Below are 23672 nucleotides of genomic sequence, written 5' to 3' on the forward strand. Positions count from 1 at the left end.
TATTTGAATTTTTTCGTGAGTACAAAATGTAACCAAGAAAAACACCTACTAAATATGTGACAATTCTTAAATGGCTTTTAGTGTAACGTTCATTGAATATTACATCAGTTCTAAAATGTCGTACAAATCTGAAAAAACAAAATAAATCGACAAAGTTTAGAATAAGAATGGTCTTTACCAGTAGTAGATTTTTCAGACAGGCAGCAAATTCAGCGACTTCATACTACATGCTTTTTTAAAATAATATAAGCAACACATTTTACATAAATGATTAAACTTTTCCGCTCTGTAGTGAAAAACAAGGCAAAGTACTATTGGAGCAAGGTCTGTTCTCTACTGAGTTACAGATCAAACTGAGTTACAGGATTAAAAATGTGTTTCTGTATTGAATTAGTATCAGAGAAATATCTTTTGCAGAAATTATCAAGCTATCTTCAAATCTTAAGGAAATACCAAAGAACCAATAAACTTCAAAAAAATAAGTAGATTCTAAGTTAGCTTCGGGTTGCAGGTTGCTTAACGGTCAAATTAACTGCAAACTATACTGCATATACAAATGGCAACAAGATAAACCGTGTGGCATATACAACCTCTAAGTTCCGGAAACCCTCATACACTTCATACTCGAATGTTCAATTTATAATCACACGCGAGAAAACATTTTATAAACCAGAATTTTCACACCCGAGATAGTCTTGAACAACAAATGATCGATTTACTGATCACCTTATCTGTAGAAAAGATAAATAGTACCTACTACTATGTATGTGAGGCACTGGAAATGAGAAGTTTTGTTTTAGATTAATAAGAACCCCTGCCAATATATCTATAACGATCTGTTTATTTAATTTTTAACATCTAGGCTTTTTAACTTCCGAACCAAAAAAAGGGGTGTTATAAGTTTGACCTCTATGTGTGTCTGTCTGTGACATTGTAGCGTCTAAACTGATGAGCCCTTTTGTATTTTTTGTTTCGTTTGAATGGTAATTTAATGAGAAGTGTTCTTAGCTATGTTTCAAAGGCGACTTTAGGTTTCCGTACCCAGAACAAATAAAAAAATAGGCGATGATCCTCAAAATCGGTTCAGTTTAGAGAAGGCTCTAAGGAAAAAGATAATTTAATGGAGAGTGTTCTAAGATACGCTTGAAGTGCGAGTTTAGAGTTCCGTACGCGGAAAATTTATCGGGGGGTTTTTTAAATTTTGTAAATTTCAAATTGTTTGTTATTATTCTAGAGGTGAAAAAACTTACGTTACTGTAAACAACATAGCTCCATCCCAACTGTTAATAAACGTTAATACGGATGATGTTATCATAGAAGCAAATGCAATAATTCCAAGTGTTAATAATCCATATTGATGCTTTTTATTAATCAATTTAACAATTAATATTCCAATAATGAAAAAATGAACATCACATGATAAATACCATGATGTTACCATGCACTAAAACAAATAGGATAAATATATAATTGTAATCCAATCGTTACTCCTTGACACCAAAGAGCTTGTTTTTCTAAGGATAGGTGGTCAAAGACGAGAAGAAGTGGCTTCAAGGAAGGCTTCGACCTTTGGCTTCAAAGTTCGTTATATTTCTTAATACCATATTTAACTACACCTCTAGAAATAAATATGATATCAATATCCCCTAGTATTTACATTCCTAAAGAAGAGTTAAAACGGAGTATGAATCAAGGCGGACTTTTTTTTCTCTAAGCATCAGTTAATTTTCACCACTAAATATATTTTCCTTTAAAGAAAAGATATTCTCAAGAGTATCAGATCCAAATGCACCAAAATGACGTCGTTCACCTAGAATGCAATCTTATTGAAGCTGTTTCAATTCAAAAGAAGTTATGAACATAAATATATCATATGTTCAAATAAAAGTCAATTCTCCTGCATAGAGCCCCAGGTCCTTCTTTTGCATTGTGCACTGTGACCAATTGTTCAAGGATTCGCCATTAAAGGGCCCTCAAATTCTTAAATTACTGCCAAAGGACTTCAAGGTTCTTAATAAAAGGTTCCCAGCGGATTGAAAACAGGCTTATTCCAAATCAGAGTTATCAACACTGCCTATACATGGTATTTCAACAATTAACTCAGTCAATTGTTTGTTTTCACTTGTTATGTTTATATTTCGTAATAATTCGGTACTTACAGTTCTATTTGTATTCACATAATTACTTATGTAAAGTAAATTTAGCCACCAATTCTCACGACACATTTCTTTTTCGTCATCTAATATTAGATGATATAAAGGTCCATTATCTATTTTTGTGAATATTGTGGCAAAGAAAAATACGGCTATCGCATACACAGGTGTTAATCTAGAAGCAATAAAATGGAAACTAGTTAATTAATATTTAAAAGTCACTGTGCCCGTATGGTCTACAGCAATCCAGCAATCTTTAGACAAATATCAATATGAATATTGAACATTTTTTTCGACTTGATTCCTACTTTTTATTATTGGGCGTACTCAATTTTTGGTGCAAGGGAGAAGAAATTTCAGATACAGGCATGGACAGGTGTCCAGACTTTTCCTCTCGTCAATACGGCCATGTTTTGATTCGTGTAATAATAAAGCTAGTCTGCAAACAAGCAGAATGCTTGTCTTGTCTAGTTTGAAAAATTTAGTCGGGAATTAAATAGTTTCGACAGAAATTTCATCTGAAAATAGATCAATACATTTGCTATAAAGTAAAAAAATTAAAATCGATCATATTTGCTATTAAAGTAAAGGACAGGAATAGGGACGAAGACGATAAAATGTTTTCAACAAACTTTGTTTATTTTTTATAAACCATATCTTCCTTTGTTAAAGCTTTCTTCTATCTCTTACTATCAGAATTTGAATAAACAAAATTCTTTCCGTGTATGGATTTCTTCTTGTTTTCGACAAATGTTTCGAATAACAGATGTTCATTTTCTTATAATAAACAATCCAATTTAAAGTGTACTATTTTTTTATCACTAATGAGCTCGAAGTATCTTAGATGATCCTGAAAATCACGTTCAAATCCAGGGTGTCTTAAAGATGTTCTTCCTTTGAGCATTTTTTGTTTGAATTTTTTACCATTATCGATTAAAATAGTCAAATAAGTATAAAACAATAATAGATTGAAAGAAAGTTGAATCATACCTCAAATACCGTAATAAAACCAACATTCCTAGATTAAATTTTTTCCCTTTTTCATATTGACTCAATAATAGGTATGTTGTAAGTAAACCTCCAACAATGAAAAATGTATCAACCCATAAGTCGGCGTGTATAACTAAATAATTCAGTAGATAATTATTAACCTAAAACATATTTAATGCAAAAAAATAATTCCTTTTCTCAATTTTGATCGATATAACAATCATTTATTTGTTGTAATTCCACATTAATTATAAATTAATAAATTAATAAATAATCATAAATTGTTTATTCAAAAATGTTTTTAAATTCTTTATAGCACTTTGCTTACTTAACATTCAAAGCTTGGCGTTCGTCAGCATATGCTGATTGGAACCTAGTCTAAATTTACAAAGAAGCTATTTTTTAATAATAGTAAAGTTTATAATATTAAAATAATTTACCTCTTCAGAGTGTCTGAAATCATACATAACTCCAAGATGAGATAAAGCCATGCTATGCCCGAATACAATCCAAATCACCGAAAATACTTTAATACCATGTAAATACCTCAAATTATTTTCATCAGCTTTAAGTAAATCGTTTCGAATTGTATGCGTTAGTGAAAATGACTGAATTATTATACTTCTAAGTGTATCTTGAAACCAAAAAGAAAATTTGTTGATAAAAATGGAACAAAATTTTAATTTTGCAATAGCCCAATCAAGTATTTAGTAAGAAAGTTCATCAAAATAATTTTTACAAATTTTGTATTAGTTTAATATAATTTCAGGATTTATTTGCTTGATTAAATGTCAACTTTAATACTTATATTGTAGGATATGGCACGTAAAAAAGTCCATGAACCCTAACTTTCTGCAGCATCGTAAATAATTAAAATTTTCAAAATTATTTGCCAAAAAAAAGAGGAGATTTATGAGTCTATTACTCCTAACTTCTTCGAATATCAACTTTAAAATCGAAAAAGAAACAATGTTATAAACAAATGTAAAAACGACTATTTTCGTTCATTTTTTTAAGTTTTCTCGGCACCTACACCTCCAAATGGGATTTATCAGACGTTAATCGAAAGGTTTTTTGAGATTTAGAACTTTCCCATATAATTTTTTTTATTTTTGCCAATTTTTGGCTAACTTAGCCATTGATTTATAACTTTATGCGGCTGAGCTATAAATTAGATTTGATTATTGCAAATGTCAGGGTTTCTATTGCAAATAGGTACGTCAATGTGATTAGAAATGATTTTATAGAAAATTTTGATATCTACATTTTTTATTTAAAACTTATTTCCACATCTTCATATGTTTTCAAGATATTTAAAAAAGTGATTTTGGGGGTAGTTTTTAATGTTTTTCTACTCCCTAAATAGAATTCAATATTTTTTAACTATATGTACTTCTTTAGGTCAATACGAACTTAATTAAAAAATGCAGGCTTCCGTTTTGATGGTAGTTTTAATCTTTTAAATCTTTATTTTATTGGACTATTATTCATGATTTGTAACTAATTACAAATTTTTTTTGTATTTATAATTAATGATAATAATCTAAAGGCCAAGAATCTTCCACAGACTAAGAGCATAATTTATTATTAAATATGGAAATGAATTTGCAAGTACTCTGAATTTAAATACATTAATTATATTACATGCGTGTCGAATAGTGGCTAGTTACAATGTAAAGGCCTAAATAATACAATGTGTTAAAAACTTGTACTAATGAGATTCAGTAGGCTAGGTTAGGATGGAGGTTCATTAGGTTAGGTCAAATTTAACATTGGGCCTCCGTAGATTAATTGGATTATAGGACATATATGGCAGAGCGTCCATTTTCGAGATAGAGGAGAAGAGAGAAATAAAATGCGTAAAAATTGAGAAAAATTTCTGCCCCATATCAAATAAGCTCTCTAATGAACACAAAAACGTTACATACTACTGGCATAGATTTTCTCCTATCCTCCTCCCAAACGCCCGAAAAAGGGTTAAAATTTGTTTAACTGAAATTAAGCGAGAACGGAGAGGTATATGTCATTAAGGAACTTATTTAGCAAGGAAAAATGACTAAAAATTGAAAAAACTTGTTTCAATTTTACTCATTTTATTTCCCTCTCCCCCCTCTATCTCGAAAATGGCATGGCGGCTCTGCCATATATATGTCCAATGAGAGAAAATGCTCCACATCGATTCAGGAGTTTATTTGCCACACAGAAAGTTAGGATTCATGAATTTTTTTACGTGCGTGTTATTTTTTAATGTAATTATAACTATAAAGCCACTGGATTCAATATTAATTGGGCTATTTCGATAATGTTTGTACTTACTTGGCTCTAAATGTAAATAATTATGTATTATACTTGAAATAAGTACCAGCACCACAAATACACCAATTAAAACACTAAAAATTCGACACAAAAGAAGGTGGTATTATTAACAGTTCTTTCGTTTATTTTGATTGAGATACAATATGTTATACGATACTAAAAAAGAACTTCTTCCATTAGAACTATTTAAAGACGGGTACTCCCGATTTTTATTAAAGAAGACTGGGGCATTCTTATGAAGAATCAAGCAGATTCAGTGTCTATGAATTATTGAAGATAATTAGAACCCAAAAAACGTTATCTTCCTTTCGAATAGCTTCCTAATAAAAGTTTTTCGTTCAGAATTATAGGCAATTCCTCCTTGCCAGGAAGGGGCATCTTTAGGGATACCCTTAAAAAAATTGCAACAAGTCGTGAAAAAATTTTATTATAGAGTATTTACGATACAAAAAAATATATTCCTTTTATGATTGAAAGACTAGTTTCGAAGATATAGACGAAAATTTTATACAAAGGGCGATATGCTGGAGCAATTTCTTCTGCAGTTGATACTTGATATTTTTGGCGACATCTCAAAACTAACTCATCCAATCGTGAAATGAACCAGATTTTTGGATGAAAATTGCCCTATAGATATCAGTTTTCATAAAAATTATGAAACAAACATTTTTTGCTGTTTTTTTTTTTTTTCAAGCCTTCAGCAAATTTGTTTGTCTACCTAGATGAAAATAATTTTCGTGAATAATTTCGACTCTTAAACATAAATTGAGTCCCCTTGGCAATCGGATAAGTAGTTCCTGGAATATAGACTAAAATCGCGTACGAGGGGTCATATCTTGGAACATTTTCTTCTGTCGATACCTCGGAAACTTGACAGTTTATCGCAAAATCAACCATATGGCGTGTTTTTAAACAAATTAAAGGTAACGACATAATATGAAGGATATAAAATTTATAATTACTGAAAAATGCTCATTCATCAACCAACAAATTCTGAATGCGCGCTCGTAAAGTAAAACATGACAAAATTAAAATATTATAATCTTTTTGGAATTTTGCTACGGAACTCTAACATGCAACTTACCAAAACGCGAAATCATAAATATCAAATTCTTCACCTCCATTAACTTGGCAAGCATTAGGTGGAAATGAAACTTCATAACTGATATTCATTTCATTATTCATTGAATAATTATCAAAATATGTAACCAAATAATTTTTTAATGTCATATAATCACAAGATTTGGGTAAACATATGCCATTTCGATAAAAGTTTCGTAAATTTTGAAATTTATTCGTAGGTCTCTAAAATAAATGATACAAATATAATAACTTCAAACTTGTTTTAATACTTTTCAAATTTGTACTTACAAGAATTGAGTCAAATATAGTTTCTTCATTAGTCTTTGGTGGTTGCTCTAATGTTAATTGAACATCAATTAAACAATATTGGGTGTCGAATGGTGCATTTGCGGTTAAACATTCATCAAAGTGTCCAATATTAATGGAATCGGCAATCATTTGTGCTACAGGAGTTTTTGAGGAAGCATCCCACACTGAAAATAATAAACATTTCATTTTGAATTTGTAAGAAATTTAATAAAATTTTTTATGTCTGTATAGGATGAAAGTATAGTTCTAGTAAAAAATCGTTTTTTAATCCGATGCAGTTAGAGATTAATTAATTATAAACTAATTAAACCAATAATTGCATAAGAATATTCATTATCCATGACATTTTCTCTTTCGCATTATTTGCTGTTTCTCTCTCTTTGTTCTATCACCTGTGAAAACGGAAAAATCCGCTGCCTGGATTCGAACCCGCAACTTCTTAGTCAGTAGTCAAAGACTTAACTTGCTTGACTACTGAGCTGATTTAGAAAAATCTAAGAAAAAAAAAATGTATTTATTAGGCGCTGGAACCAAAATGAGTAAAAACCCGGACATCTTGGAAGACATTTAAAAAAAATAAATTAATAAAATCCTCCAATTTATGAGTTTAAAATTTGAGATCGTAAGTCAAATAAATTTTTCAACTTTTATATTTTTACCAACCCGACCATCAAATTAAATAATCGCTTTAACATGAACTCATACGTCTGGAAAATGAAATGTTACGCTTAAAATTAATAAAAAAAATTATCTTACTTTGAAATGCCCATTTTGTATAATTTTGAAAATTTTCCAAATATAAAACACTATGTTGAACACATTCATTATTTGTGGAGTTTAGAACATAATTTGGAACTACTGGAAAAATTTCATTATATTTGGTTACAATTAAATTTGAATTCACGATAGCGATGAAAAATAATAAAATATTTAGACAATTGATCATACTTAAGTGAAATCGTTAAAACTTTTTAGCAATTAATGATTTGATTAAACATTTTTTGAATTATTTATACAAACTTTTTATTTTTTATTAATACAATAAGCCGTAGCGAGAGGCCGTAGCGAGAGGCCGTAGCCAGGGTAGCAGTTGCAAGGGAGGGCAACTACTCCCCTGGACCTGCATTTGTTTAGTATGTGTTTTTTCTGAAATACTATGGAATAATTCAAATTTTTAGGACCAAAAATTTTGACTTGTCCCTGCCTAAAACACAAATTCTTGTGCCCTCCTTGGGTCAAAAGATAGGTACTTCCCTGCTTATACAATTACCAAATATACGGTTCAAAAAATCTTATTATTAATCTACAAGGTCAATCATTTAATAATTAAATCCATTTCCACTCGACAAATGTTTCCTCAAGAGTAAACTAAAAGAAAATAAAAAAAGATGGGATTTTTGACCAATAGCTTGAAAAACTTGCATGTTATAAGAAATTTACCATTGTAGACGGTAAAGTTTCCTATAATAATTGACTGTTTTTATGTTTCCTTCATTTTTCGGGATGAAAAACGCATTTTAGGTTGTAAGGGCTTGTTCTTACATTTGAAAATGCTGAAATCTAAAATACGAAATAAAAACCAAAGAACTATATTTGAAAATTTATGCCGCAATGATAATGTACCAAAAACAGGCGTTGCTTCGGTAATAATTGTCTACAATCAAAGTAGCATTATTGAATTAATAGGCATTATTTTCAATTATGTCTATTAACGTTAGTTTTGGAAATATTAAACACAATTTTTCAAAATAAATTAATTAATAAATTATTCAAAATAAATCTGTAAAATAATAAATAATAAAACTAGACACGCACAACAACAATAAATATTTAAATTTTATTACGCGTAAATAAATTTAGATAATTTAAATGTAAATTTCCACTTAATCTTAAAAAATTCGCTGTATTGGCATTGAGATAGTAATAATCCGAAGAAGGGGATGTAAGGGATATTAACTTTCGTTTGGAGTTCAAGTAACGAAATCTGCATAATCACAAAAACTGATGTGGGTGGCACTAAATCACCTACCTTAGATCTTGTACCACCCCCAATATGAGGAGATAATTTTCCTCGTTTGTGAATTAAAAAAATGCTTTTTTTGAAAAATTTTGAAAAAATTTTTTTTTCTAATTCTTATTTACTATGTTATATGTATGTAAAAGAACTGTACAAAAAATGCAGTTTTTAATGCACAAACGAGGCAAATTATCTCCCCATAATTTGCAAAGTTTATAAATACCTTCTAATTCCTAATGCAAAAAATCGCATCACGATCCATCTTACTTTAGAATGCTGGCGTAAAATGTTATATTTCCTCGTCTACATCGTTCAATGGCTTTTCTAAGGAATTAAATATAATTGAATTAAGAGATGTTTAAAGTATTTAATTTTTAGATAAAAACAAGTAAGTTTATGCTACCTATTTAACTTCACAGGCATAAATAATTAAATTTTGTATCTTGCATGTTCTTGCTTGACAAAATATATGCGCATTTTCATTGCTAATATCTCATTCCACAGAAACGGTGAAAAAATTTCCTTAAATATAGGTTTTTATATTTCTTTATTTAAAAAAAAAGTAAATTTTTTCGCTGCCTGTGAAATGAAATATTAATAATCAAAACGCGCATGATATTATACCAAGTATAAAAAATAGATCATTTTCTATATATCTTGAAAACGGTCCTAACCATTTTTTTTTTCAAAAACAACGTATTGAAACAACAATTCATGTCGAATTTTTTGGTACCGAAAAAAAAGTTTTTGTTGAAAAAAAGAAAAGAAAAAAAAAACAAACAACTTTTAAATTTACACTTGTATGCATGTATTGAATATATTAATAGATACATTGTCTTAGTATTGTACACTGTTGTTGGGACAAATAGTGCACGAATATAAGAGCATATTTTTATGGATTTTGACTATAGCAGAAATGTATTTTTCATCGAAGTTTTTTCGTATTTTTTCCAAATTCAATCGAAAAGAAATCAAAAATTATAATGATAAAAACACATCTGCCGCAAAAATTGTTAAATTAGAAGCGAATGGAAAAGCACTTGTACGGAATTTCAATAATTACCCAATGCTTTAAGATACGAATAAGAAAGTTGATGCAGATATTCCACCTACTCAAGCATTACAGGCAATAGAATTAGGTATAAACGATTTTTGTGGCAGATGTGTTTTTAGGATTATAATTTTTGGTTTCTTTTCAACTGAATTTGGAAAAAATACGAAAATGGCTGAGCTACCTGGCTGAGCATTTTTTTCTATTTTGAATGTTATTAAAGCAACTGATTTGTTTCATTTTGGTTAATCGAGGACACTTTTGGAGCTTGTGTCGGTCTATAGTATATATATAGTTAGGGATGTGCGAGATAATTTTGTGTAAATTTTTGCTTTTTCGATTATTAACTCGAAAATTTTAGATGACCATGCTGTAATCGGTTCCAGTTTAATGTTATGAATAGTTTAGTGTTGCATAGTCGAGTTTCTCGATTGTATCAGGTAATTCATTTCGTACCCTAACCGGAACCATTGCACAGCGTTGCACTTCAGAGGGCATACAACACGAAAAGAAATTTTTAGAACTAAAAAAAAAAAACAATATATAGAACTGCACTCCCTTACGAAGTAGTGGTAAATAACCAATCACTTGTCAGTTAGGAACAATGAGTTTTCATTTAATTGCTTCTAAGGAAACCTAAAGACAAAGTTTTATCTTGTTGTACATTCATTTTAGAAGCAGCATCCAGTTATTTTGGAAGGAATGGAAGTGTTTAAATTAAAATTACAATGTTTTTATTAAAATTAATATTACAAATGCAAATTAAACTAACATTTTTGGTTAACAAAAATAAAGTCTCAAAAACGGTATGAGATATCAATACAATTTTTTTATATTTTAGACATTGAGTCATGGCATTTTTATTGAAAATTGATTTCATTTAAATAATCGCCTTTTAAACGTACAATCAGTATTTCTAAATATACATAAACAAGCACCAAATTGTTAATTTTTGTGGATACGAAAAGAACAATTTTATTGGGTTGCTTACGTCTTACAGAATTTGTTTGGAGTGGTTTTGTGATACGAAACGTTATTGGACTAGATTGCTTCCTTGTTATTATTTCTAAAAAATGTTTATTTAAAGTAATGGACACTAAAATAAATTTTAACATTTAGTTACACTAGATCTATTCTTCTCAACATCAGTATTATTTTTATCATTGCCATTGATCGTTAAATTTAAAAAACTTGAAGTCTTTTTATCCTTCGGTGGGTACAATGTTAATTTAATTATATTTCTTAAAGGTGCTTCAATCATAATATATCCAAAAAATGCAATAATATATGACATCAATATTATTTGCAAAGCTCGATTTATCTGGAAAAGAAGTAAAAAGTAAATATATAGCAAAATTTTTAAATTTGGAAATTTGTTTTTGTGATGTTACAATTTCGCCTCGGCAGTGAATCAGGGTATAATACTTACAAGAGCAAAATCTCCTTCAACATATGGTACTCTTTGAGTTCCAATTATATGCAAAAGATAAGCTGGGTGTACTAAATAAACTGCATACGTTAATTTACTTAATATTGTGAGAAAATAAGACGATAATAAATTTTTGATTGTATCTGAAACATACAAATTTTTAGAGTTTGTGAAATTTTTGAATATTTTTTTATTTTCAGTCTAAAAACTAATGAATGTATTTTTATTAAATCTGTTACGCCAGCGACGCAAACTACGAAAATCGCATTTAAAAAAATGTCAAAATTAGGTAATCTTTAGGCTCCAATTAGGTACCAAAGTCAGAAATTAAGTGCTCAGTAACTTACACCGCAAATCAATACTCAAAGTTGCGTTGCTAGCATTATGAGATGCTAGCAGGGCAACGAAAATAATAATGAAATGATAAATGTTAAAGAAACACAAGTAGGTGCTTCTTAAGTGCTAATCGGTCTGGTTCGTAAAATTGTCTAATTAATAAACGAAAGCCTCGAATTTCGCAAAGCAACGTATCTAAAAATCAGATATTTCTAAAACTAGGACGAATACTTAATTAGGTATAAATTAAGCATGGTAATTAAGTGCTAATTAGATGCTTGCAAGAAATTAAAATGAAAACGATCATAAATAAGCAAAAGAAACCATTTATTATTTTATGTTTTGATAAGTCTGTATCTAACAGTAGAGATACTCGAAAAATCATAATTTTAGAAACAAAAGTTATACGCGAAAGTTGCAGTGGAAAGTAGTGGATTTATTATGGGAATTCCTTAATGCTTAAGCAACTGTCTAATTTAAAGTCAATGTCAATTATCAGTTATGGCCAAGAGTACTTATACTTTTAATGATCTTGAAAATCAACGTCAATTTCAAGGTCTAATCTTACTACTAATCTTTTAACGCTAAATAATTTTTTTTAATAACACATAATAATATTTCTTTAAATCCTTTATCATTTCTTCTGCTGTTCCTCTATTTTTTTAATACTTCGATATCACTCCTATTGTGACTAAATTGTTGATTGTACGAAAAAAATAAAAAAATTTACCCAATTTTCCATATTCAAAACAAAATATTATAACTGATATTGCAATTGCCCAAATTAATCGATGAAATCCTGCAAAAATAGCAGCTATAAATGGGTAAGGAAAATTTGATACATAAAATAATCGACTAGATACGATCAATAGAATTAATGTAAGACCAGCTGAAGTTCCAAACAAAATTGATTTTCTCTGCAAAAATTTTAAAAGATTAAACATAATTTTATTTCCAAGAAATATAACACTATTTTTATACCTTATTTAATTGAATATTTGAATTTTTTTGTGTGTACAAAATATATCCAAGAACAATACCAACCAAATATGTGGCAATTCTTAAATGACTTTGATTGTAACGCTCATTAAAAACTGTATCATTTCTTGGTTGTTGGACTAATCTGAAAAACAAAGATTTTTAATTGACGAAGTTTGTGATAACAAATCTCAGTGATAAGCATGAAGTTACAATGCAAAAAAAGATAAGCGGCACAAAACGAGAAGATAATAAGTGAGCAAAAATTGGATCGAATATTAGAGTCTTGGTATTCGATAAATAGGTATTCTAGGGTTTGGCGACACAATTTTCTTTCAATATACATTTCAAATCTTTCATTTCCAAGTCTATATGATACAACAAACATGCTACTCTGCCATCATTTTTCGGAATCACTTTTTTGAAAATTTGTATAAAACTTTACAGTTAATTTTACATAACCGTACAGAGAATTGATATGAATTTTTCACAAAATATTTTCAAACGGGTGATTAAAGTAGTTGAGTCACGCAAGCAAAATGTTAAGAAATCTCCAAAACTTTTAATATAAGTTATTAAAAGCCTAAGGCATACGCTGTTAAAATTTAAAGAAAATTTACCACGCCTAACAGGAGATAATTGCAATTAAAAATTACATTTGTAACACTCGTAGCATTGAAGAAGCGTGTGAAAATGGCAATGGTTTTAATTTTTTGGAGAATTACAGTTTCGATAAAAAACTAAGTAATGTTTGGAAGAATATTATATTTCGAATCATAAAAAAAAGAAATTTATTCGCCATTTACTTTCCATAAAATATTAAAAGTGTATGTGTGTATTCATCCTTCTATATATGTGTATTTCTTACTTGTATTGTATTCATTAGTAGTAGTAATAATATAAAAAATAATAAATTCTTATTGTAACTTATAATTGTGTACATACGTAAAAGCCAATAGATTTTAACTGCAGTGAAAGACTGCTGGGAAAAAAATACCTTATTTGATGAATCAAATTATAAATTTTTGATCTTGTTTTCAATTTTGCACATATATTGGATCTTGAGTACTTATTTAAATCGGAGCAAAAAAATGAAGATAAATTAAGCCACTCTCAACTTTATAATATTAGTACATATTGCAAAAATTAAAAAATGAGACTTACTGTATAGTAAATAAGACGACACCATCCCAATTATTGATAAACGTTAATACTGATGATGCTATCATGGAAGTGAATGCTATAATTCCAAGTGTTAATAATCCATATTGATGATTTTTGTTAATCAATTTAACAATTAATACTCCAATAATGAAAAAATGAAGATCACAGGGCAAAAACCATGAGGTTGGTATACACTGAAAAATATAGTTTAGATAACTAGTTTTAGTTTACTTGGTTTAAGGATGTTCCAGCATGGTATTTGCAGTTTCTATGTTAAAGCAATGGTACAATTTTTTTTTCGACAGAATTTAACGAAAAATTAAATTTAAGAATTTAATAATGCTTACTATTAATTCCCAAAGTTTCAGAAATTTTGACCGTTTAAAATGGGAAATAATTATGCCAACGTCCCAATTTCGATCAATTTACGTCAAAATTAATATCTCGAAAGTGAAAATTAATTTCTAAATTTTTTTCTTAGAATTGTATTGTATAAACATTTTTTTCTACTTTTTCTTCAAAATATAATAATATCATAAAAAATAGTTGGAGAGACCGGACATTTTACATGCTTTAAATGGGACATGAACCTCAAAATCGCGAACTTTGTCTTTAAATATCTCGCGATCTAAACGGTCAAAAATTATGAAATTTTAGGAATTCATAAATAAAGCTATTATAAACCCGAGAAAAAAAAATTCGGCCAAATCTGTCGAAAAGTGATTTCATGCTGGTACTACCTTAATAAAGTTATTTTGTTAACGAAATTATTTACTTTAATGAGCGTACAACCTTAAATACTTCATATTATTATTAGACACCCAAGGGCGAAGATAAAATTTATAGTGGTTTAAAGGTAAATATAAAAATTTTCAAAATAAAAAAAAACACAATTTCGAGAATAAATGGAAAATATGCAAATTTCAAATACAAAATGATACAGAGTTCTGCAGACTTACAAAATTCGATCTTTCAAGTAGAATTTCTAAATCGGATATTAAATTACTGGCATTTTGCAAATTTTTTTGAGCTTTTAGGGCAGTTGCTCCTTCTTGCCCTCGCTCCCTTGGTGGCGACCTTTTCGATACTTACAGTTCTATTTGTATTTACATAATTACTTATGTAAAGTAAATTTAGCCACCAATTTTCACGACACGTTTGTTTTTCGTCATCCAATATTAGATGATATAGAGGTCCATTTCCTAATTTTGTATATATTGTGGCAAAGAAAAATACAACTATAGCATATAACGGTGTTAATCTAAAACCAAAAAAGATAAATAATTTATAAATTTATGAAAAGCTGTGTTATTAATCATAAAACAAGTACTTTAAGTAAAAAAATAAATTTTTCTCATAGCGTTCAATTCCTTCTTCGTAAGGTCTATATGAACATTTAAGTTTTTTATCTTACGATGAATATTTGGCTTGAGTTTGAACCGAGTTTGTATACTAATAGAATCCAAATTTAAAAAAAAAATCTATGAAGAAGCTTAGTAAAATAGATAATCAAGTGAGGAGATATTTCGTTATAGGTTCTATAATATACTTGGAAAAACAAAATTTATAGCTATCTATAAAATATCCAAACACAGAAAATTTTCGAAAGTTAATAAATCACTCTCAGATTTTTTTAAATTTCTGCGTTTCTACGAAGTTTATTACTATTTGGCATTTAAAAAAAATCGGTTTTGAATAATGAAAACGAATAAACGATAATTCCAATATTCTGACCATTTATATGCGCTTCCACCATATTTGTCAACTCACTAGTTTGAGAAATTCATTTATTTGCTGGGTTCACAATTTACTTCTTAGTTAGATGTGTATTAATAAATGTGGTTTTATTGTACAAAACCATAAAAAATTGAAACATACCTCAAATATCGTAAAATGACTAACATTGCTGGATTTAATTTTTTCCCCTTTTCAAATTGACACAATGACAGATATGATAAAAGTAGACCACTGACAATGAAAAATGTATCCACCCATAAGTCACCACGTAAAACAACATAATTAAGTAGATAATTATAAACCTAAAACATTTTTTAATTTAAAAAAAAAACTTTTAAGTTTTAACAATTAGGAACTAAACTGTTTCTTCTAAACTTCAAGACAGTTTCTTTAAAAAATAGTACCGAAAGGCTTTAAAAAATAGTATCGAAAATGCATTTTACCCCTTCAGAGTGTCTGTAATCATATATAACTCCTGCATGGGATAGAGCTAGACCATGTCCGAAGATTACCCAAGTTATTGAAAATACTTTAAGACCATGTAAATATTTTAAGTTATTCTCATCAGTTTTTAGCAGATCATTGACAACTGTATGCTTTAGTGAAAATGACTGAATTATGATACCAAGAAACGAATCTGGAATCCAAGCGAAAAAAAGAGGTATTGATAAAAATTAAAATGAAATTTTATTAATAGTCCAATTAATTTGAATTTTTTTTTGTTTTCTAGGAAACTTTGTCATATAACTAAAACTAAAACTATGCACAACTCTTCAACTTTTACAGCAATTAAATGCTAATTACAAGAATAAAAATTAATTGGATTATTTTGAAAGAATACTTACTTGATTTTAAATTCAAATAACTTTGTAATATACTTGAAATAATTACAAGCACCACAAACACACTAATTACAACGCTAAAAGTTCAACATAAAACCTGTTAAAAAAGTTATTTTCAAGATTTTTTAACCCATCATCCCCATATGTTACATTTTAAACCCTGCCCAGTCCCTTACTGTCATATTGTGAAAATCCCTAAAAAATTCATAGTAAATTGTTTTTTAAATTAATTTAATTCATCCCACTTTTTTTAACGAAAAATTTCTTCAAATGTTCATCGATTCTACCTAATAGATGTCAAAAATGACCATCGTTAAAATTTAACTTGACCTTGCAAATACCAAAAGCTTTCTTGATACCAAATTTTATTCAAATCGGACTTAAATTGCGACCGCTTGGGAGGGTACAGACACATAAACGTATATATACATATAGTAGAGTGAAATTACGCCTTGTGTATGGATTAAAAGTTCGAGCAATGCAACTTTGGGGTTTTTCTTTTCACATCAAAATAAGTATTTTTTGAAATTTTTTACTTTCCCGGAGTGGTGCAACATGTTTAAAAATCAAAATGGCGTCAAAAATGAAATTTTTTTCAGAAATTTTATCATTTTTATTTTATATTCGCAAAAGGAGACATCGGTGCATATCCAAATTTGGTAGGTTTGTAGTCCATGTTAAGAACTGCTCCTCATAATTTTTTGGTGGGGTTTCGTACCTTCCCCTCCCAGTTATATATATATATATATACATACATATGGTAAAACAGTTCATTTGACTATAACTTGAAAAATATTCGATTGATTTTAATGAAACTAATATCAATAGTAGGTTTTATTACTTACAACTTTCGGTTAAAATTTTAGCGGAATCCGTTAAATAGTTCGGCCAAAATTTCCAATTTAGGGAATTATTTAAAATGGCTGCCATTTTATGCCATTTTGTCCTACGAGGTTAAATTTTTTTTTAAATTGTAGCATTTTTTATTATCTTTCGATTTTATAATAAGTGGCTTACCCGTAAAATGACTCCTTGATCCATATTTTTGCGAAAAACGGAAAATTTAACACTTTCTGGAAATAATTGCTTGGGGGGTGTATGGACTGGCTTTGGGGGGTGTTTTTCGCTTTGGCATGAGAAAACTATTTTTAAAAGAGGTCTATATGGTTTAAAGCAAAATTTTTAAGTTTTAACCCCCGCGCTGTAAGGGGGAAGGGGTGTATGAAACAAATGTATCTTAAAAGATTTTAGAAAAAGAGGTCAAAATAGTTTAAAATGCTAAAGTAACCCAAAATTTTAGATGCTTTTATTAATATAGCACTTTTTACAACATCCACCCCTTCCCCTCCCGCTTTCATATTTTTTGCAAATTCAAAATTTTTATGACGTATAAAGGGGTTTTTGGGGTCGCTGATCTCGAACTTTTGGCCCAAATAAGTACACCCCCTAAAAATAGTACAATTGTTTTTGATAATCTATTGCAAAATTCGAGATCAGCGACCCCAAAAACCCCTTTATACGTCATAAAAATTTTGAATTTGCAAAAAATATGAAAGCGGGAGGGGAAGGGGTGGATGTTGTAAAAAGTGCTATATTAATAAAAGCATCTAAAATTTTGGGTTACTTTAGCATTTTAAACTATTTTGACCTCTTTTTTTAAAATCTTTTAAGATACATTTATTTCATACACCCCTTCCCCCTTACAGCGCGGGGGTTAAAACTTAAAAATTTTGCTTTAAACCATATAGACCTCTTTTAAAAATAGTTTTCTCATGCCAAAGCAAAAAACACCCCCCAAAGCCAGTCCATACACCCCCCAAGCAATTATTTCCAGAAAGTGTTAAATTTTCCGTTTTTCGCAAAAATATGGATCAAGGAGTCATTTAACGGGTAAGCCACTCATTATAAAATCGAAAGATAATAAAAAATGCTACAATTTAAAAAAAAATTTAACCTCGTAGGACAAAATGGCATAAAATGGCAGCCATTTTAAATAATTCCCTAAATTGGAAATTTTGGCCGAACTATTTAACGGATTCCGCTAAAATTTTAACCGAAAGTTGTAAGTAATAAAACCTACTATTGATATTAGTTTCATTAAAATCAATCGAATATTTTTCAAGTTATAGTCAAATGAACTGTTTTACCATATGTATGTATACATATATATATAACTGGGAGGGGAAGGTACGAAACCCCACCAAAAAATTATGAGGAGCAGTTCTTAACATGGACTACAAACCTACCAAATTTGGATATGCACCGATGTCTCCTTTTGCGAATATAAAATAAAAATGATAAAATTTCTGAAAAAAATTTCATTTTTGACGCCATTTTGATTTTTAAACATGTTGCACCACTCCGGGAAAGTAAAAAATTTCAAAAAATACTTATTTTGATGTGAAAAGAAAAACCCCAAAGTTTCACTGCTCGAACTTTTAATCCATATAACAGCCTTTTTTTGCTTAGATTTACTCCAGTAATATGTTTATGTATGTATACGTTTATGTTTATGTATCTAATTATGTTTTTATGTATCTGATTTGAATAAAATTTGGTTTCAAGAAGGGTTTTGGTATTTGAACGGTCAAGTTCGTTAATGGGAAAGATAAAAATTCTTGCTAAGAGGGAATTCGTTTTGCTAACGCAGCTCCTGCGCTACAAATTAAAAAAAATAATTATTATAATATATATCCAACAGACAATGTAATCATCCCAGTTTAGTTTTATGAATATTTTTATATAACAATAAATATTACGTATTTTTAGTCGCATAAAGGAATACCTACATAAAATAGCCATTCTTAGGGAGCCCTCAATAACAGCTCCGATTTTGAAGATATTTTTTGAAATTTTTTCTTTTTAAACATTGTGCCCCTCTGAGAGATGTCTGATTTTAAATGACATTCAAAAATAAACATTTAAAAAAATTAGCCAAACCGGAGCTGTTATTGAGGACTTTTACCCGAGTAAAAACATTAATTGATGGAACTATCTGGATAAAGTTCTATTTTTCTTCAGTCCACCAAATTGACTTTGTGCCAATACAATATGGAAAACTGTACGGACGGTGGATGATATTTATCTTCGTCGTATTTTTGTAATTTTTCCCTAATATCGTTCATTCAACAGACTAGAAGACTTACCAAAATAATATATCATAAATATCAAATTCTTCACGTTCATTAACTTGGCAAGCATTAGGTGGAAATGATACTTCATAACTGATATTCATTTCATTATTCATTGAATAATTATCAAAATATGTCACCAAATAATTTTTTAATGTCATATAATCACAAGATTTGGGTAAACATATGCCATTTCGATAGAAATTTCGCACATTTCGAAATCTATTTGTAGGTGTCTAAAATAAGTAATTTGAATAAGATTTATAATCATATTTTCAAAGAATTTGTATTAATTTACCAGAATTGAGTCAAATATAGTTTCTTCATTCGTCTTTGGTGGTTGCTCTAATGTTAATTTAACATCAATTAAACAATGTTGGGTGTCGAATGGTGCATTTGCGGTTAAACATTCATCAAAATGTCCAATATTAATGGAATCGGCAACCATTTGTGCTATAGGAGTTTTTGAGGAAGCATCCCACACTGAAAAATACAAAATTTGCTTTTATTTACTTTGGAAGTACCAATACTAAATTTAATTTAAACAGAATAACCTCCCACGTAAATTATAATTTAGATACTTATGTTGCTCTGAGAGAACTTAACTACATGGAATTTATGTGATGTGAAAAATACCAAACCGTCCGGTTTTTCATCGCGAATTAATAAAAAAAATAGAAAAAATTTTCAGAAAAATATCTTGTAAATAAAAAAAAGTAAGCGCTATATTTATATTGTACCAAGGTACGAAAGGAATATAGTTCCTACCGGGGGCCCACGACACCTTCCGCTCTTTTTTTATTTTTAGAGAGAGATCTTGATTACTTCGTTAGCTATTGCGACATTCTGTAATGAGTTACTAGGTCGACAGTGAATTTAGTATATATGAAGTATAGGAATACGAATTTTATTTCTATCTAATTGATTCTGACTAAATTTGTCTAACTTGATCTTAGAATTGCTTTTTCAACTCATATTATTTTCTATTAGTTTTCAAGAAATATTATTTTAAAAATGCGAGGAACATATTTTTCGCTATGTTTGAATTTCTTAAACCATGCCAGACAATTTTTTCAACAAAATGTTCATAATGGAAGAGCCAGGCCAAAAAAATTCGTTGAATTTACCAAAGCTGATCATTTGAGGATTGGCTATAGTAGTTGTGTACACACACATACTGCGGTCAGTTAAGCGAACAATAGAACAGGGGTCAGATATATGCTATATGGAACGGTGCAGCTTTACTTGGTACTAAATTGAATTTACTCAAGCTTAAAATTGATATACAGATTGCATATTGCATATAAATAATAGTTATGATTGTCAGTCAGTTAGTTGTTAGAACTATGCATATATGATTTTTGTGGTATTTAAATGAATTAATTGAAGCTGAAAATTGTTATACAGTTTGAATATTGCATGTAGATAACAGTTATGACAGTCAGTCAGGAAAATGTTAGAACAAGGCTGGTCAGCCAGCCCTTATTTATGAACAATAAATAAATAAGATTCATTTTTTATTTCCGTGCTATTTTAATGAATTTATTAATGCTGAAAATTGTTATACAGCTTGTAATGTAAGTATGCGAAATTTGAAGTTAATCGGACCGATAGTTTCGGAGATTTCGTGATGAGCCTGTCAGTGGGAAATGGCTTATAAAATTCATTGGGATAGGAATTCCGTAAAATCCGTAAAATTCCGTAAAAGCTTATTGGACGTCTATGTCACGATAAAGGTAAGTATGCGAAATTTGAAGTTAATCGGATATAATATATATATATATATATATATATATATATATATATATATATATATATATATATATATATATATATATATATATCAGTAATTAATTAATTAACTAATTAATTAATATTTAGGTATGATTCATTCTAGTGAATCTGAATATTTAAAAATTATTCACAGACGTTTGTGTAATAATTATTTAATACTTTGTTTAGTTTACAAACAATTATTGCATGCGCATGTAATTATATTTGCATTTTAATATTTTCTGATTGACTTCACTCATTATTTTATATCAAGATAAGCTAAAATGTGGCCAATTATCGGTTAATAAACATAGTTAAACTTTCAATTACTTATTTAAATGTCTCGCTATCTATAAGATACAAATTTTGATTATTCGACCTGAGCAAATATTTTTTTTGTTTTAAAATTACGAACTAACAGTCAACGAATGTCGTGTTCGCTGGCAATTTCAACTTTAAAAATAAAGATTGCCTCACTATAGCCTTCACTTCCTCTGCCCTCGCTTGTCACTCCTTTTGTCAACAATTTCATTGTTTTTTAAAACTCGGTTAAGTAGTGTATTCGAAAATGACGGATTTTCATACAACCCACGTCTTGGGGTTGTTTGCACAATCTTACAGGTTCATATTTTTTTAGATACTTAACCGAAATGAGAACTTTCAACTCAACCTACTTCAAATTGCCAAATAGGGCCGATTTTTAATATTTAGCCTAGGGTCAGTTGCTAAGAAATTTTTTTTTTAATTTTGGTCTTTACTTAAAATAATTACAAGTTTATTTTTTTAATTTTGTAACTAGTGTGCTATGGAATGTAAAAACTGGACAAATAGATAATTTAAAAGTGTTATGCATTCTATACTATTTCAATAAATTTGTAATAATTCTGATTAAGTAGACCAAAATAATTAATTAGTTAAAAATGTGAATTTCGTTATGAAAACCGGTATATGGTTATAAAAAAATATTCTAAGCAACTTTTTCGAATAGTTTTCTTCGATTTAACAATCTCGGATGCTAGATAAAATATTAAGAATCGGCTCTATTTGTAAATTTGTAGTAGGTTGAGTTTAAAGTGTAGATTATTCGGTATTGTACTTAAAAGATGTGATTCATCACCCTGTATGACTTTTTAAGCATTTAAATCAATATTCCTATAAATAACGGAAATATGAGAGTGTCTACATTTTAAATGCGACACACTGTATTATTTTAAAAAAATTTGCGATTCTGAAAAAGTGTTGTAAATGGCGAGCAAACATGTTAAACTGGACTCAAAATTAAAATTCTTTTAGAACTTTATACACATTAAGGATGTATGAGCATGACAACAATGTTTAATTTGAAGACTTAAAATTTTTATATAGGCAGAATTTTACTCAAATAATATTTGGTTTTTAATCAAAAAGTCATTGAAAATCGATAAAAAATACATTGGCTCTTATGGAGGAATCTCAAAAATCGACATATTTTGAATGTTTTTGATAATTTTCGCTTGGAATGAATGAAAACAAATTGAAAAAAAATTTTTAATAGAAAGTAAACATATATATGCAATGGCAGAGAAAAGAAAAAAATCAAGTGTCTCCGCCCATATAAGGGATGTAAGGGCAGGGTAGATTTAGGGTTTGATATTATTTTTATCTTATTTTGATGTTGAATTTTGTTATAACTTCATGAATGTAGACAAAACAATTTCGAAATATCGAAAGCTAAATAATAAAACAAAATTTTCAATATTCGATATTTTGAAAATTACGCCAAATATCGAAAAATTTTATTCTTACTTTTCGTCTTATATCGTCATGTAATAATATAATTTATCATCAAAATTGAAAATATATATTTTTTAAATTTGTACCCCCACTACCGTGCGTATACCTCCTTAACTATATAAAATAAACTATCCATTTAAAAAAAATATCTTACTTTGAAATGCCCATTTTGTATAATTTTGAAAATTTTCTAAATATAAGACACTATGTTGCACACACTCAGTATTTGTCGAGTTTAGAACGTAATTCGGAACTATTGGAAAAATTTCATTGTATTTGGCTTCCACTAACTCTGACTTCACTATGGCAATATTTAAAAATAATGAAATAAAAAGCCAATGGATCATGCTTAACTCGCTTAAATTTAATTCTTAACAATTAATGTTTTTAATTTTTTCCCAATATTTATATAAGCTTTGTATTTTTGAATACATAAAAACAAATGTATTATAAGAACCATTACTATAAGAACGATGGTTCCGTAAACTCTTGCTTATTATCTTTGTTTTGAAATATTGTATTTTATTTGATTTCAAACATATTCTTCAAAATTTGCGTCAAGGAATGAAAAAGATTTCCATTGATTAATT

The 23672-nt window shown here is 28.8% G+C and overlaps 2 protein-coding genes across 2 annotated transcripts; both read right to left on the bottom strand.

The window, feature by feature from the left end:
• Positions 1–1246: 1246 nt before the first annotated feature.
• On the bottom strand, positions 1247–7797 carry LOC123292824. The gene is made up of 8 exons (XM_044873537.1): positions 7608–7797; positions 6831–7015; positions 5971–6086; positions 5460–5533; positions 3584–3777; positions 3144–3304; positions 2160–2328; positions 1247–1360 (listed from the first exon to the last, which is right to left on the bottom strand). Exons 1-8 carry the CDS (start codon positions 7795–7797, stop codon positions 1247–1249), a joined length of 1203 nt encoding a protein of 400 aa, XP_044729472.1.
• Positions 7798–10777: 2980 nt separating this feature from the next.
• Positions 10778–23436, bottom strand: LOC123292087 (nose resistant to fluoxetine protein 6-like). Its single transcript, XM_044872615.1, has 12 exons — positions 23237–23436; positions 19835–20019; positions 19552–19772; positions 16409–16482; positions 16007–16200; positions 15705–15865; positions 14919–15087; positions 13827–14020; positions 12666–12807; positions 12415–12601; positions 11349–11491; positions 10778–11240 (listed from the first exon to the last, which is right to left on the bottom strand). Exons 1-12 carry the CDS (start codon positions 23427–23429, stop codon positions 11028–11030), a joined length of 2076 nt encoding a protein of 691 aa, XP_044728550.1. The 5' UTR covers positions 23430–23436; the 3' UTR covers positions 10778–11027.
• Positions 23437–23672: the final 236 nt, after the last annotated feature.

The sequence above is a fragment of the Chrysoperla carnea genome, chromosome 2 (assembly GCF_905475395.1).
Source record: "Chrysoperla carnea chromosome 2, inChrCarn1.1, whole genome shotgun sequence".
Classification (NCBI taxonomy): Eukaryota; Metazoa; Arthropoda; class Insecta; order Neuroptera; family Chrysopidae; genus Chrysoperla; species Chrysoperla carnea.